Raw genomic sequence first — 16,722 nt, 5'->3', positions numbered from 1 at the left:
TCATGCCCACTGTAAAGTATGGTGGAGGATCTGTAATCCTGTGGGGCTTTTTCTCTCATATTTGCCTTGGGAACATTTTCAGTGTGCAATAAAAAACATAAAATAAACCCAGAAAATATTCAAATCTGCATGTAGAGTATATGTTAACTAAAGCCCTTAATTGTGGTATATTTAGGTTCTTAGAGACAATGTTAGAAAGTTTACATTTTGTAAACTAAATGTTATATCTCCCGCACATGACCTTATATTTTAAAGTGGCAAATATTGCACAGTTGAAGTACAGGGGAATTTCTCCCGGGAAATCTACAGCATCTAATAGCTGAGTGCATCTTTTCGTCACATTAAAGCTTAGGTGATTAACTCAATCCATCATTAGTTTGGCACATTACCGCAGACATGTGAGCACAGACAACTCTCTCACACAGCAACTCCACGCATGGATCTCTTTTTTTTATCACATCTTACCAGATTCAGACAAACAACTGTAATCTTCTGAACGCTGTTTTGCTTCAACCAGTCAAACACTGCCATTCTCAAATGCTCTATTTTCACTTTTCTTCTGACATCGTAACTCTGAGAGGAAAAGATAAGCCTCGCAGTGTGAGGGCGACGCACGCACGCACACTCACACTCACACACCAGACAGGAAAAACACTGAGGATGCACAATATAGATACAATAAAGATGGAGGTGGCACCACGTCTTTGGAGAGGCATCCTGCTGTGTTAAGCTGTGCGTCTTTATAATTAGTACATTTGAGCCTAGTTCGCTGAAGGCAAATGTAACTGACACCCATTTTGCTTTGAAGCTGACTTGCGATGAGTTGTAAAGAAACACCCAAGTAACATTTTTTTTCTCCTTTGAGTCGGGGTGGGGGGTAGGAGGCGTTTGGGAACAGGTATAAGGGAATACGGAAAACTGCGAGCACATATATTCACAGTTTTTAACTTCAACCGAAACATCAAGCACTGATGATGCTGAGTTTCTCATAAGATCATCAGTTAACCAGGTAATTAGACAGAGCCCAGTACAAGATCATGAGTCCAAGATAAATCAAGCTAATTATGATCTAAATGCCTGAATGCACCCAGGCATACCCAACTCATCTTCCTGTCATCCTGTCAGAAAACTAAAGCTCTCCTCGATTTGACTCCAGCCAACACCCACTGCAACATAATTAGTGAACTTCAGCTTGACATTAAAAGCTGACTGGAGCGCTTCAAAAAGGTTAATTTATGAAATAAGCATTCTCCTTCTCTGAACAGTTGTAATAAATCATCTAAATGAAGAACTCATGTGTCACTTTGAGCTGAGGTGCCCAGTTTTCTACAGTGATAGCAGAAATAAGGCATAATAGATGACAGAGCATATATTTGTGACTGCTTGGGTTGCTGTAGGGGGTCTGACTAGAGCGCTGTGAAACTGAAAATAATCCTGACAGTACTGAGACCACAGCCTCTTTTTACCTTTCTCACAGCCCTGCTGTATTGAATCTTAGTTTTATCTTTGGTCCTTTGGTGGAAGATGTTCAGTTAATCTCAAACATATTCATGCCCCAGCCAGAATTAGCCCTAAAGCAATATTTTAGTTTGACTGACATGTTTCTTCTGAATGAGAGTAGAAATCTGTATTTTGGAGAGGCCCAGGTAGACTCTTGAGCTGAATCTGATAGATAATCTTTGAATTGATCAAACGATTATGGCGCTCTAAAGCAGGCCTTCCAACCTCAAAGTCTTGTAATGCTTGGATAAAGATAAGAAAATCTACATATCAGGGGAAACATGCGGAAAGCTGGTCAGCAAGTATAGGAAGGGTTAGTATGGTGGTTTTTAACACTGGTCGTCAGAGCCCGCTGTCCTTCATGCTGTAGATGTGTCTCTGTCATCTAGTGCTGCAGAAACCTCTTAGTCAGCCATTTATTAATTTAAGGTGTGTGGCAGGAAGGAAACTCCTAAAACATGCCTGAACAGTGGGACTTTATGACAGGGCCTAAGAAACACGGCACTTGATTGTTGTAATGCCGATAAAGGTTTTTCTAACTGATTATTGAGTTGGAGATAAACACTTTCAAGCATCCCATATTTAATAAACTGTAAAAATAATACCTGTAGTTCTTATCTTTTTAAAACGGTACTCGTTTACAACTGTTTTGCTTTTCTTTACAGAAACCCCCCCCCCCCACAAAATTGACATTTTGCACCAGAAGCCTACAACTTTTAGGTTGGGGAAATATAATAAATGCATTCAATATGGCCAAATGTCTAAATCATGATGCATAAAATTTGAGCTATCCAAGTTATTTGTTTTTATTTGGTAATAATTCGTTTTTTAGATAATTACCAAAGTTTCTAATAAACAGTTTAAATCTTAAAATCTTAAATTCTACCATTTTTTTTAATCTTTTAGTTGGGTTTAAAATATGGAGAGACATTTCATTCAACATTAATCAAATAAAACTGTTATTAATGATTTTTAAAATACACATTCCTTCAAATAAATCAGGGAGAGCTTCCTTTGTGGGGCGGGTCTGGTCAGAACATGGAGGAGTGAATTAAGTTGACCCACCGCCACGGCTGTGGTGGGGCAAGAAGTTGCTATCAGTATTAAAAGGCTAAATTAGTTAATTAAGTTCTCTTTGCAGTAATAGAAGCAGACTCCAAGGATGTTACCTTGTTCAATCCTTTTCCTCTCCTCTATTTTTGTCACATTTTCCCCCTTTTAGTATTTTGTCTCGTCTCTTTCTCTTCTACCTTTCTGTTTTTGTGTCCATAGAACATGAAATAATCCCCGAATAAAATCTAGTGATTCTTTATGCCTATATAATCAAACAGAGCACTATTGCATAAGCAGCAATGCTCCACTAGTGAAAGTAAAATCTGTTTGGCATTAAGACATCAATTCATAATGCTGCACTGCCAGATAGGACACATAAAAAAGGCTGGGTTAGATGGTTAGACTATCACAGTACTTCTGTTTATAAATATAATAACAAAGAAAGCAAAATACATAGCAATATGTCACATTGTAAATTCACTTTTAAGTGAAGAAGTCACATTCATACCATACAACATACAACTCAACACAGATTAAAAATGTCAACATCCTCTATTTTTAGGTCTCAGTATTCATTTGGAAGAAGTTTGTGTCTATTGTGAAACTTCAGGTATTCCGATATATTCTATGAATCAATTCAAAATCAAATGAAATACAGGAAACTAAGAAATCTGTGTGACATTAGATCTTTGGTTTTATTAGAACCATCCAATAAAATGTATTTTTAAAATATTGAAAATTTTATGACTATTTTTATAACAGGCTTTTATGGCTTTAAGAAACCAAATAGTAAAAAAACAACAAAAACCAAAAAGACTAATTAGAACATGAGCACATTTTAGTAAAAAGGCAATCTCAGTCAGACAAATCAGCACATACCAATTCTCCTCACTTACCGGTTATAAATGTCATCATCCTCCCCTCCCCAGCCCCAGTATTCGTTTGGAAAGCCATTGATTTTAAGAAACTGCTTTTTACTGAGTCCCGAAACTCCTCCAAAGTAGCCAGCATAGGGCAACCTGCAGGACACGGGGAGAAACGAGATGGGAAGCAGAATAGATGAAAGGATGAATAGTTTTGAGGAGGAGCAGATGAGCACAGCCAATGTGCAGAAACATTTCAAATCTACATGAATATTCTAGATAAACACATTTTCTAAAAATAAATCCTGTAAACAAGTGAAACCGTTCATTTAGAGGATTGGCACTTCACTTCTATGCTGAATCAAAATAGAAATTTGTTTTGCTCTGAGTTATGCAGAAGATGTCCTCAGAGAAGTGAGAATTTCAGTGGGAAAGTCTTCTGACATGTTTGTGTTCAGTCTGGAAAACATCTTACCATAGCTCAGTGTACTTAGAACATTTTAGGAATATTTTATCTTTGACAATATTGATATCTTTATATATATATATATATATATATATATATATATATATATATATATATATATATATATATATATATATATATACACAGTATATATATATACAGTATATATATATATACAGTATATATATATATATATATATATATATATATATATATATATATATATATATATATATACAGTATATATATGTATATATATATATATATAGCAATATAGAAAAGGGTAAATATTATTAAATCTGTCCTGTCTGTGTGTTATCTGTGTACATTGTGAGCCGGTGTCTGTCTCTAAAAAAATTAACCATGATAACCCATGGTGACAATAAAGATACTTGATGAGTTACATAAAAAATATAGAGCAAATTCCCCCCAAAAAACTTGGTTGTCAGCATTTATTTAGTTGACATTTATAACCAATGATGATAATTGGATTGGAATATGCCTCCTACTTGCTTTTTACCTCGGTCGTTTGGGGACACTTCAGTCTAAATTATCAGATCCGTGATCGTGCAAAGTTGTCTTTGAACAGGCCGACATGACTAAGTCACAACATACTCAAATGCACCACATCACTCCATGCATCAATGAAAGACTTGACAAATTAAGACGTTCTTGTCCTCAAATGTGATAAAAGCGTTCCCCTTAGAATGAAAGGAAAGTTATACAAGTCAGTGGTGAAACCAGCAATGCTGTCTAGTTTAGAGACGGCAACACCGAAGAAGAGGCAGGAGGCAGAGCTGGAGGCAGAGGAAGGTAGTGAAGTTCTCTTTAGGAGTGATGAGGATGGATAGGATCAGGATTGAGTACATCAGACAGACAGCTCATCCTAGATGTATTGGAGATAAAGTCAGAGAGGCCAGACTGAGATGGTTTGGACATGTACAGAGGAGGAATGCCGAGTAAATTGGTAAAAGGATACTAAGGCTGAAACTACCAGGCAGGAGGCCTAGAGGAACCAACGAGGAAATTCATGAATGGAGGGAAAGAGGACATGAAGGTGATTGGTGTGAGAGTGGAAGATGCAAAAGATTATATGGAGAGAGATAACTCGCTGTGGCGCCTCCTGAAAGGGACAAGCCAAAAGAAGATTTTCTCAAATATAAGTCAAATTATTATGAAAGTAAAAGAGTCAAAATATCCAAGGTTTATTGTGACCCAATGCTTTGAACAACAAAGTTATCCTGTATTCATAGTCAGTGTTGCGGAGGCTGCTAGAGCCTATTTCCAGCTGTCAGTGGGTTCATTTTTGGACATGTTGCCAACAGCTCCAGGTAAATTTGCTCCTTTGTCAACTCATACCTCAAATTTGTACCAAAGAGTTGGCATTTAGTGTCTTTCTACATCAAATCTCCCACGCAGAAACAAAATAAAATGATAGGTATGTTCCAGCACAATTGCAAAACATTTTTTTTTCTTTTTGGTAGGGAGATATTGTTTTGAATTGTGAAAATAACCAGTTGCATAAAAGAAAATAATTTTCAAAAGACTCGGCATTACCCTGTGCATTTGTTTGTTTTATTTCTGACTTCTGTTTGGGCCAACAGAATGAAATATGACACATTATAACCCTTGAACAAACCGAAATGAATCTAATCAACCTCCTGCTGATGTATGCTGAATGATTTATTGGCGTCATAGAAGCATTTTTCCTGACAGTAGACAAGCAGAAGCATGGATTATGAAATTTCCAGTTGTTAAAAACGGTACTAAATGTCACCAAGCAGGTATGAAATGACGCATAGTCAGTTTGAAATATCCAGAGGCAGATATCTGTCATACCATGCCAAATTAAAATAAAACGATCAAAACTACTAGGTACAAAATCACCAGAACCAGGCGACTAAGACAGAGCAAACATCCTTTTACATGCAGACTCACTATTAAGTGAGTCTAACCTGCATATTTCTGAACAGCGGTTGGAGAGAAAGCTTACACAGCTAAGGGAACAATATCCAATCTCTTCACCGGATGCCGATTTAAACCCAGGGCCTACTGCTATGCTATGGTGCTTACACTATTAAAGAGCCTATTTAACCAGATATTCCATATACAGCACCTTCTGAATCATTGGAGCATCATGGGAAGGCTAGCCCCCATCTTCTGGTCAAGCTGTGAAAGCTCATCAGGCCATTCCAGGACAACACAGAGACATAAACAACCATGCACAAACCAAAGGCAATCCAGAGAGACCAACAATCAAAAGATTTATGGTTCTGTTTTTCAATTCCTCTTTAAAAAAAAGACTACACAATGTTCAAAAATGATTTTTCTAGCCCTCTTGAGCATCCAGGTATTTATACTAGGAGCAGAGGTGACGCGTGTAAGAGAGGAAGCATGATTATTGCAATGGACTAGCAACCCGTTCAGGTTGTACTCCACATCTCCACCTCCCAGTGACAGCTGGAGATAGGCAGCAGCCCTCTCGCGATGCCCTTAAAGGGTGTATGAACTGAAAAAATTGGGTACAAAATGAGAAAACAGGACAGAATGAACTGACTGGCAGAAGTCTAGCTCTCTGTTGTAGCAGACTAAAACAAAAGGAGACACGCCTTTGCAGAAAAAGACATCTTTCTTACATCCCTGACTTTATTTTAAATACTTTGCTGGTGTTGTAAATAGTTAACCTTGAGTCTTCTTCTCACAGTAATAACATCCACACTGAAGACTGTTGTTAGCATGACCTAGTTTGTGTATGGTGAGAAAAGATTGGGTTTTTGAGTTTCCAGGTAGTCTCTCACCAGTCAAGGCTGGCCCAGCCTGAAAATCATCCGAACCCGGTCGACAGATAATTTCTTAATGAATCTCTATTTAAACTGCCAAGTGCATTTGATGTGCAAATATCGTAGCAATAGACAAATGTGTAAGATAGCAATCACAAAGTCCTGATTGGATACAATATGCTCAGATATATTTCAAGGGCCTGACCGAGATACTAAAAGGGGAATGTAGGGTGGATGTGACTGATACTGTTCTTGCAATATTGCAGTACTTCATGAATTCAAGTATTTAAATACTTCATGGTACACATTCATCAGTGGGAGAGAACATCCAAGCTCTACCCAGAAAGGCTCTGGCTGGGATTTGAACCCAAGACCCTTTTCCTGCAAGTTTCATTGCACCTCCCTTTTAAAGACACCTGTTTTTATGTGAAGATTTACCTAACACAATTTGCACTTAAATAAGACCTTAAAAGTTTCTCTGGCAATCCAATCTGGGTTTTTTGTTTGTTTGTTTCTTGTGATTGCTGGACTTTAAATGTATAATCTATGGGTGACTTAACTTTAATGGTATAATCCATATCCCTTTTTACCCACTCAAGATATAAAATGGCAAAATGCAAACAAAGACAGAAAATTAAAAAAATAGTGTCTCTAAACAGGCTGGCAAAGCCGTTAGGTGTTCATAAGACAAGTTACCTTGTTAGACTGAATGCTAGAAAGCTTCTAATAATGAGTTTTCACTTGTATGAACGGTGAATTAATGAGGTGAATTAATTTTCTAGCTGATGAATAAACAGGCATATGTATGGATCATGGAAATGTGTGCACGCGTGTGCGTGTAAACGCAGCAAACTAAAGAAGGCAGACAACCGGTTTTATTTTTTGTCAAAAGTCTCAAGGCTAGTGGAGTGGGACGGACGTCGGTGGGGGGTGTCATAAGAGGTGCCTGGAGTCTAAACAGAGGGCTTTGGGTGTGTGTGTGTTTGTGTGTGTGTGTATATGTGTGTGCACCTGCATGTGTGTGCGTGCACTCTGTGTTTTCAAACGTGTGACAATTGCTTGTTGAGGGATGACAAGCAGAAACTAATGAGACCGTATGTTTCAGCAGAAGTTCTCCAAGCAACAACATAGTCGGGAGGAGTGTGTGAGTGGGTGTGTTCAACAGCACACTCCCTGCTGAGGGAGAAAAAGAAGAAATAATGTAAATGCAGAAAAAAAAAAAACTCAAAATGATGTAGTGCAAGTCCTAGTTTGAGACGAGCAAGGATTTGTTCAAACTTTTCGTCATAGATATTTACAAGAAAAGTGTGATCAGAAATATCTCCATTGATTGAGTCTGTTTCAACAAATAAGCCGAAAGCCAGCTACCTTCAGCCTTGATTCTGCGTGTTTTGGTTTCAGGACCTGGGGGCCAGTTTGAAAGTACTGAAACATCTTTAAAAGAAGCCTAGTAAAAATCAAAACTAAATCAGGCTGAAAATTGGGAATAAAATTCTTAACTTTTTTTTAAAGGCCAGAGGAGCAAAATCAGTTCATCCTGGAAGTACACATCATATAATCTATTTGAAAGCTTAAAGTGGAAAAAAGATAGACTTTACAAAGCGATACACATAATACATGCATGTCAAAAACCAAAGCACCACTAAATTCAGTGTAGAAAATTTGATGTCTTTAAAAATAAATGTTATGTGTTCTCATGGTAGAAAAACATAACATGATTGAATAGCCTGATCAGTTCATATATTTAATGAAACGCAATGTATGAGTCTTAATCAGTCTATGCTAAATGAAAGAAGTAAACCATATTGCTATTGACTCCAAAAGCCATAAATAAGAACAGATAGATTTCTGTACTTTTTAACAGACTTCCTATCACACAGAAATCAGTCATGGCTCTCAGCAATGACCACATATCACGCAAAGTGGTGGTCCGACTCACTTCTAGCTCTCCTGATTGTCCTACATCACACAAACAATCAAGCCTCAAAGCAACAAATGTCTGTTGTTGTCTTCTCTTCCAGTCTGCTGGAAGTAATGGCTTGCAATGAAGTTGACAGTGCAGCTGCATTTAAAGGTCATATTAAAACACTGTGAATTACAGAAGCATTAAAGTCCCCGAAGGCTTTGGCAATTTTTAAATTAGCCTCTTAGCTTTGGATGGTTTGGACCCAAATTAAACGGATTAGGCTCTTTTAAAACTTCAACTGTTGCCATTTAGAGTGCTTTGCAAAAGTATTCAGCCCCTTTGGTTTTTTCACCTTTTTTTTTTACATTCCAACCTATAATTTAAATGTTTATTCCACCCTATTGTATTGAATGGATCTGCACAAAATAGTCCAAGCTGGTGAAGCGATGAGAAAAAATATATGAATAAATGAAATTAATAAAAAAAAAAAAACAATGTTTTTTTGGTGTGTACATATGTATTTGCAGACTTGTATTTGCTCCAAAGCCCCACCAAACATCTTATGCAACCAATTACCTTCAAAAGTCACATAACTGGTGAAATGATGTCCACCTGTGCGCAGTCTTGAGCCCCAGTTCCGCCCACTCGGTTTGGCTGCACACCTCTTGGCTCTGCCTGCTTGCGAGTGTTTCAGGAGCAGTTTTTTTCAGGGCCAGCCCGGGTTTCTTCCTCAAGAGCAGGGTCAAACCGAGCAGACTCAAATGGAGTTTTGTGTGAACATGCTGCTTTTCAGGGGCATGGAGAAATGAGAAAGTTTCTCTTCCAGGCATTTCTTGATCAGTCGAAACGCAAACCGCACAAAGTTAACCCGAGTAGGAAGGAGCTGAGCTAGGCCAAACTGAGTAGGGTTGGCGGAACTGCAGCTCAATCAGTATTACCGCACTTTTTCTGAAAGGCCCGAGAGGCTGAAACCTCACTAAGCAAGAGGCACCACACCATGAAAACCAAGGAGCTGTTGAAGGAGAGTCAAGGAAAATGTTGTTGAGAAGTACAAGTCAGGGTGGGGGGTTGTAAAAAAAAAATCCAAATCATTGATGTTCTCCTGGAGCACCTTCAATTCCATCATCTTCAAATGGCTGCCCACTAAAACTTACAGACCAGTCAAGGAGGGCATTAAACAGAGAGGCATCGCAGAGTCCAAAGGTAACCCTGGAGGAGCTGCAGAGCTCCACAGCTGAGACTGGAGGATCTGTCCCTAGGACCACAACGAGCTGTAGACTCCATGGACTGGGCTTTGTTGAAGAGTGGCCAGAGAAAAAGCCATTAGTGTTAAAAATAAGGAGGCACATTTTGAGTTTGCCAAAAGGCATGTGGGGAGTCCCCAAAATGTATGAAGGAATGTGCTCAGGTAAGATGAGACTAAAATTTAACTTTTCCGCCATCGAGGAGAACGCTATGTCTGGTGTAAACCCAACACATCCAATCACCCCAAGAACCCCATCCTTACAGTGAAACATGGTGGCAGCAGCGTCAGGCCGTGAGGATGTGTATAAGCAGCAGGGACTGTGAAACCGGTCCGAGTCAAGGGAAAGATGGAACCTGTCAGTCTGCCTATGATTTGAGACTGGGATGGAGATTCAGCTTCCAGCAGGACAATGACACAAAGCATGCTGCTAAAGCAACACTCGAGCGGTTCAAGAGGGAACATTTTAATGTGTTGGAATGGCCTAATCAAAGTCCAGACCTTAATCTAATTGCAAACCTGTGGTTAGACTTAAAAATTGCTTTTCACCAGAAAGAAAAACATTTAAAATGAAGACGCTGGAGCAGTTTTGCCTTGAGGCAAGGGCAAAAAATCCCAGCGGCAAGATGGAGACTCATCCAAAATAACTTGCAGCTGCTACAAAATGTGGCTCTGCAAAGTATTGATTTCAGGGGGGTAAACAGTTGTGCACACTGAATTTTCCATTGTTTTTTTTTTATTTGTTGGGTGCTACTGTTAGGTTAATTGGTCTCTAAAAATTGCCCTTGGGTGAATGGGTGTGTGCATGGTTGTTTGTCCTGTGTGTCTCTGTGTTGCCCACTGGCAACCTGTCCAGGGTGTAGCCCACCTATCGCCCAATGACTGCTGGAGATAGGCAACTTTGACACTAGTCTCAACGTGTTACTGCTTCACTCAATGAGTTGTAAATTATAGCATATCTTGGAACATGTTTGGATCTGTTTAGATTTAACAACAACAAAAAAGCTTTATAATATACAATTAGAACATACCCTTATATTCTCCAAATCTAAACCCTATGGAGTGCAGCATATAGAGAAGAAGTTGATAGAATTAAAGTAGGGATTAATATGTCCTAATTATGTCAGTTAAATGACAAAATAAGTAAAAAAAAAAAAAAACCCAACATTATTGATTCATAAATTTAATATTGATGGACATTAATTTGTTTTACAATTTTTTTTAAACACATGCCTACTTATATTTCTAATGAAGTCAATCAATTTCCAGAAATAATTTCATGCAACATTTTTTGTACCTTAAAATAAAAGTTAAAAATGAAAATGTAATGATAAGTACTAAGTGTTTGAAAAATGAATGGTATAGTTATGTGTTCATATGTTACATTAGGCGTAGACAAATACAAATAGTACAGAAACTGGATTCCTGAACCACAGCAAAGCTGTGATACAGGCAGATTGGATGGCATGCATTGGATGAGAAAACGCCTATTACAATCAGATACATGAAACTTGCCATGGACATAGTGCAAAAACTTGCACCATGAGTTGGAAATGTCAAGGTGAGTTGGAAATGTCAAGGTGGTAAAAAGGCGTACCACCGATGGCGCTGTTCGCAGGTGGCACTACCAAGAGTGATCCAATCCTGTCTAGAGTGTGTCAAATACAGGTGTGAACGCACTATGCCCGCATTGAGAAGCACTAGCACCATCATTAGTTTGCCAGTCTGAATACAGACAATCCTGGGACAATTTGAAGGAGCACCTAGGGCTGGATGATAATTCAATCACAATATATATTGATTGATAGATGTATGGTTCAAAATAAATAACAGGGGTCAATAAAAAGTTTAATAAAAGAACAGTGCATTCTAGCCTATCATGTAGGTTAATACTACAGTCATTGCATCTTCTCAACCAATCACAAACCCAGGAAAGCTCCATCAGCCTTCAGAGAGTTCAGGGAGCATGTGTTCTTTTTTTGTTTTTTAACACTTACAGTTTTTGTAAAACGTTGGTTGAATAAAGGGTTGTGTTTGAATCAATTTATTTAAAAATAGGTCATTAACCAACAGCATAAAATGGCCAGGGCTACACTTAAAATGTTTATTTTGAATTCTTTTGATAATTATCGATATCGATCAATTTGATTTCTATTTTATCGATATGCTTTTTTTCTATATCGTCCAGCCGTAGGAGCACCCACTGAAAAGATGTGACTCCCCCTAAGCAGAATTCCTTTTACAGTTTGTAAATAATGAAAGAATAAATGAATGGGAAAAAATGTAAACTTCAAATCAACTTTTAAGTGTGTTTATCACCTATGTGATCAGTCAGGAGGCATGCCAATACCATTTCTGAACCGGGCCAGACTTGTGTGTAAAAGGTCTGAAGCTTCTGGGCACAGAATCCACCAAAAAAGAGCTGCTTTATAGAAATTGCCATGAGAATGTTAAAACAACAACAATGCAACTATAATAAGAAATATCAAATAAGCTACATAGAACAGTGCAATCACAAGCAAAAACTTTCCTCCCCATGGTGATTATTTCACCAGAACTTTATCATTTCATCTTGTATAAATAGGCCAACACACTCATCCATCATTTACAGAAAAAAAGCTTTTAACATGTGTAAAAGTGTTTCCGATATAATGTTCATCCACTTTAAATAATTAACACAAGTTCTTATCTGAGGTAATATTGTAGAAATCCTTTAAAAAATTTTGGTGGAGGTTATGCCGTTTGTTCAAAGAGGTATTTTGTTTCTTTTAGGAGCTAATATAACAGCCCTTAACATAGGCTAACCTCTAAGGTTCTCATCACTGTTTCCATCCTCTACTGTGTGTTGTGAACAAGCTACATTTTCTTCCTGAAATGTTACAGCCTAAAAACAAACTGAAAATAAAAGCATAAAAGTTAACTTAGAGCGCTTGTGACTGTTTGATTTTCACATTAATAATCACCTGCATCCATTTTGAGCCCTTCTAGTGAAGAACCTGCAGGCTCACCTTTTATGACCCTTATTTGTTACTGAGGAGCCGGGAGTTTTATGAAACGTTTTTAAGTGCTTACTGATTAATTACTAGCAAGAAATGTCAGCCACAGTTCTGCTTACCACCTGGCATTGTTTTTATTGCCAGATAGCATTAGCTTATTGAGCCCTACAGTATATCAAGAACACCATAGCCCTAAAGGCAGTTTTAGTTGGATAACTCTGGAGCGCTGACAGCGGTTGCGTGGCAAGGTTGCATTTGTTGACTGTGTTTGGACTATTCATCAATACTTTTGGTGCTTTTAGATAATTGAGGTCAGGTGTGATGTCATTATGCCAGAAGATAAAACGGGGCCCGATCATTCAGTGCTTTGTAGCCTCTCTGGTTCCTTTGCACTTAAAGTTCTCTAACATTAGCATCTTCTTTCTCCCTATATTTCTTTTTGACAGCCTCCTGGAAGACTTGCTTGCAAAAAGAAAGTCTAACTGTAGTTAAAGCTTAATTATAAAAGATTTAAAAGACAACTACATTTAATTTTCTGTCTTATTCTGCAACATAAATAATTTTGTCATCTCTTGACTTCAAAATATTTATAGTTAAAGGGAACATTCAATGACATTTCCAACTTCCGCTGCAATTCTGTGATGCTGTTTTTGAATGAGAAAATCCAAAGGCTTCACCAATGTCTGCCTCCTAATATGTCACCTCTTTTTACTTCTGAAATTATGCCTCTCTGTCTGCAATTTTTCAGTTATCAACTTCCAAGCAGGTCCGATATATCTGAAATCTGCTGTAAATTTAAATCCTCTAACTGTAGCCTTAATCCAATCTCAATGAGCCTAGTGAAATCTTGCCTTGAGGCTCTTCTCCCCTCCATAGCTGCCATCATTCACTCATCACTTACCACTACAATTGTTCCCACTCTTTTTAAAACTGGCCTTATCACTCCTTTGCTAAAGAATCCTAGCTTAGAGCCAAACGCCTTCAATAACCTCTGCCCCATTTGTAATTTACTTTTTACCACCAAAATACTTTAAAAAAACTGCCTCCTTTCAACTTTAATCTCATTTAACCCATAATGACCTCTATGAGCAATTCTTGTCTTGTTTTTATCTGAAACAGCTCATAAAAATCCCCAATGACCTCCTGATGCACGCCGACTCTGGTTTACTTTCTATTCTCATTCTTCTTAACCTGAGTGAGGCCTTTGATGAAATTTCTCACTTCATCCTTCTCCACAGATTATCTTCAGTTAGCATCACTGACACCACCCTCGACTGGTTTCATTTGTACCTTTCTGGACACACTCAGATCATTCAAATAAAGTCCTTCAATTCCCACCTATCCCCTGTCACAACTGGCGTGCCCCAAGACTCTGTCCTAGGGCCCCTACTTTTCATTATTTAGCTTCTTCCCCTTGGTAATATCTTCCGGAAATTTAACATCCATTTTCTCTCTATGCGGATGACGCCCAGCTCTATTTATCTAGTAAGCCAGATTACATACTCCCACACTCCTCCCTCACTTCCTGCATATCCAAAATAAAATCTTGGTTCAGCTCTAACTTCTTAAAACTTAAGAACGACAAAACTGAGATCCTCCTTGTAGGAACTAAATCTGTACTATCCAGCGTTGACGGTTTTGGTCTCTTAGCTGAGAGCTCCACAGTCTTCCCTTCATCTCAGGTCAAGAGTTTAGTCTAGGTGTCTTCCTTGATAGCACTCTATCATTCACCTCTCACATCAATAACATCATCTGGTCTGCATATGTTCATTAATAGAATATTTATTGTCTTCGCCTCCCCCTTTCCTTACACTCTGCGTCAGTTCTTATCTACTACTACTACTACTACTACTTTATTTATACAGCACTTTAAAACAATGGCAGCTGCAACAAAGTCCTGTACAGACAATAATCAGTAAACATTTAAAATGGAAATAAACAAACAAAACATTACAATAAAAATATAAAAAGGAATAAGAGCAAAAGTCTTAACATGTGTTAACAGCCAAGGAATAAAAATGTGTCTTACGGCGAGTTTTCTAATATTTTTTTCTAATATGAAACGGCAAAACGTTCCATAACTTAGGAGCGACAACACTAAAAGCTCTATCTCCTCTGAGCTTAAGTGGAGATCTCGGTACCTCCAAGAGCAGCTGGTCAGCTGACCTGAGGGAATGAGCAGGAGAGTATGGGTGAAGCAGCTCAGAGAGGTAAGATGGGGCAAAACCATGTAAACTTTTAAAAACAAATAAAAGAATCTAAAAATTAACTTTAAAATGCACAGGGATCCAGTGGAGGAAAGCCAGGATAGGGGTGATGTGCTCCCTCTTCCAGTTAAAAGATGAGCAGCAGCGTTCTGGACCAACTGAAGACGCTATCTAAAGCCTTGTCACTTCCCGCAACAACTACTGAAACTCTCTTCTTTTTGGTCTTCCTCAAAAATCCCTCCACAAGCTTCAAGTGGGTCAGAATTCAGCTGCTTGCATTATTACCAAAACCTCCTAATTTCACCAGATTATACCAGTGCTACTGCAGCTCCACTGGCTCCCTGTTAGACTCAAAGTTTTAAATCCTTCTGTACACATACAAGGTCATCAACAACCTCGCTGGCACCTAACTTCCTAATCTCCTTTTCATTTGTTCTCCTTCCCGCACCTTTAGATCATCCTCTTTCATTCACTTTGCAGTTCACCCTACCAGTCTCAGCACTATGGGGAGCAAAGCTTTCTCCCACTCTGCTCCCAAACTCTGGAACTAAAGGGGCATTGCCTGTGTACATGTGCAACATAGGAGTGATGCGACAGACATGTTTCTAGCGATGCGACAGGTGCTAGTTTGGTGATTACAGCAAAACCACAGCGACGGGACGCCTGCAATGGATGTGAATTGAATTGAAATGAATTGCGTTGGTTAACACACCCAACAACCGAACATTTTCACTTGTAGCTTTGAGCTTAGACTAGTAAAATGACAGATTTTTGAAAATGGTCATCCATAAGTCCATGACCCTGTTTAGCTGTTCCACAGCAAGAAATGTGAAGTAACAGAGCTATAAATGTGGATTCTGCATGATTATGTCCTCTTTAAAACATCACAGTACTGCTTGTCACCATACAGTCTATCAAAAAAAAAAAAGAACTAACTAGTTGCTGTTATCATGCTGCATCGTTTGGTGTAAGTCTAAGCTAACATGAACTACATATTTAAAGCTGATTGCTTCAAGCTTTATACGTTATTTTTGAGACTCATTTTGAAGTACTTTTGTTGCCCTGTTGCTTTGACAGACTCATAAAAACTTACTGCCAGGCAACCTGGCTGTCAGCACTAGGTTACATACGCAATAAGGAAGCTCCACCTCTTTTGAGATAATCTTTGTGGCATCATTAAAGGTTAGTCAGTGGAAGAAAAATAAACAATGAAAAAGTGATAGACAAGATGTGAATGATTCATAAGCAGTTTGAGAAAATGGCTATTGCTTAACTGTTGAACGCTAACAAGGCTAAAGTTAGCATCTGCTTTGAATCTTACTATCAGTGATAAACTAAACGTTCTGGACAGCAATTCACTATCTGTAGTTCAAACATAAATATTTATTTGTCAAAACAAATATAGAAAAAGAGGGCTTCTCACGCCTCTCACAATGTTTTGAAAATCTTGTTTTGTCCTGTTCTAGTGAAGTTTGTATAATGTATTCTGTAATGAGCTGGATGTATCATTACATCCTCCATTATTTTAGTGACACATTTTTGCCAGAATAGAATATGTCAGGTGATTTTTTTTTATGTTTTCTGTAAATAACTGGATAACATGAAATATTTATGTTTTTAATTACACTTCAATTACATTTGTGATTGTGTGTGTGTGTGTGTGTGTGTGTGTGTGTGTGTGTGTGTGTGTGTGTGTGGTTTCCAAAAA

General features: G+C 38.2%; 1 protein-coding gene across 1 annotated transcript in view; it reads right to left on the bottom strand.

Moving 5' to 3' along the window:
• b4galt2 (UDP-Gal:betaGlcNAc beta 1,4- galactosyltransferase, polypeptide 2) overlaps positions 1-16,722 on the bottom strand; it is a 232,507-nt gene that overhangs the window by 40,836 nt on the left and 174,949 nt on the right. The window contains exon 7 of the mRNA XM_036138341.1: positions 3,450-3,572. Coding sequence (XP_035994234.1) covers positions 3,450-3,572 — 123 coding nt within the window. The remainder of the gene's footprint in view (positions 1-3,449; positions 3,573-16,722) is intronic.

Source organism: Fundulus heteroclitus, chromosome 6 (assembly GCF_011125445.2).
Source record: "Fundulus heteroclitus isolate FHET01 chromosome 6, MU-UCD_Fhet_4.1, whole genome shotgun sequence".
Taxonomy (NCBI): Eukaryota; Metazoa; Chordata; class Actinopteri; order Cyprinodontiformes; family Fundulidae; genus Fundulus; species Fundulus heteroclitus.
This window is presented reverse-complemented; position numbering and strand designations above follow the sequence as displayed.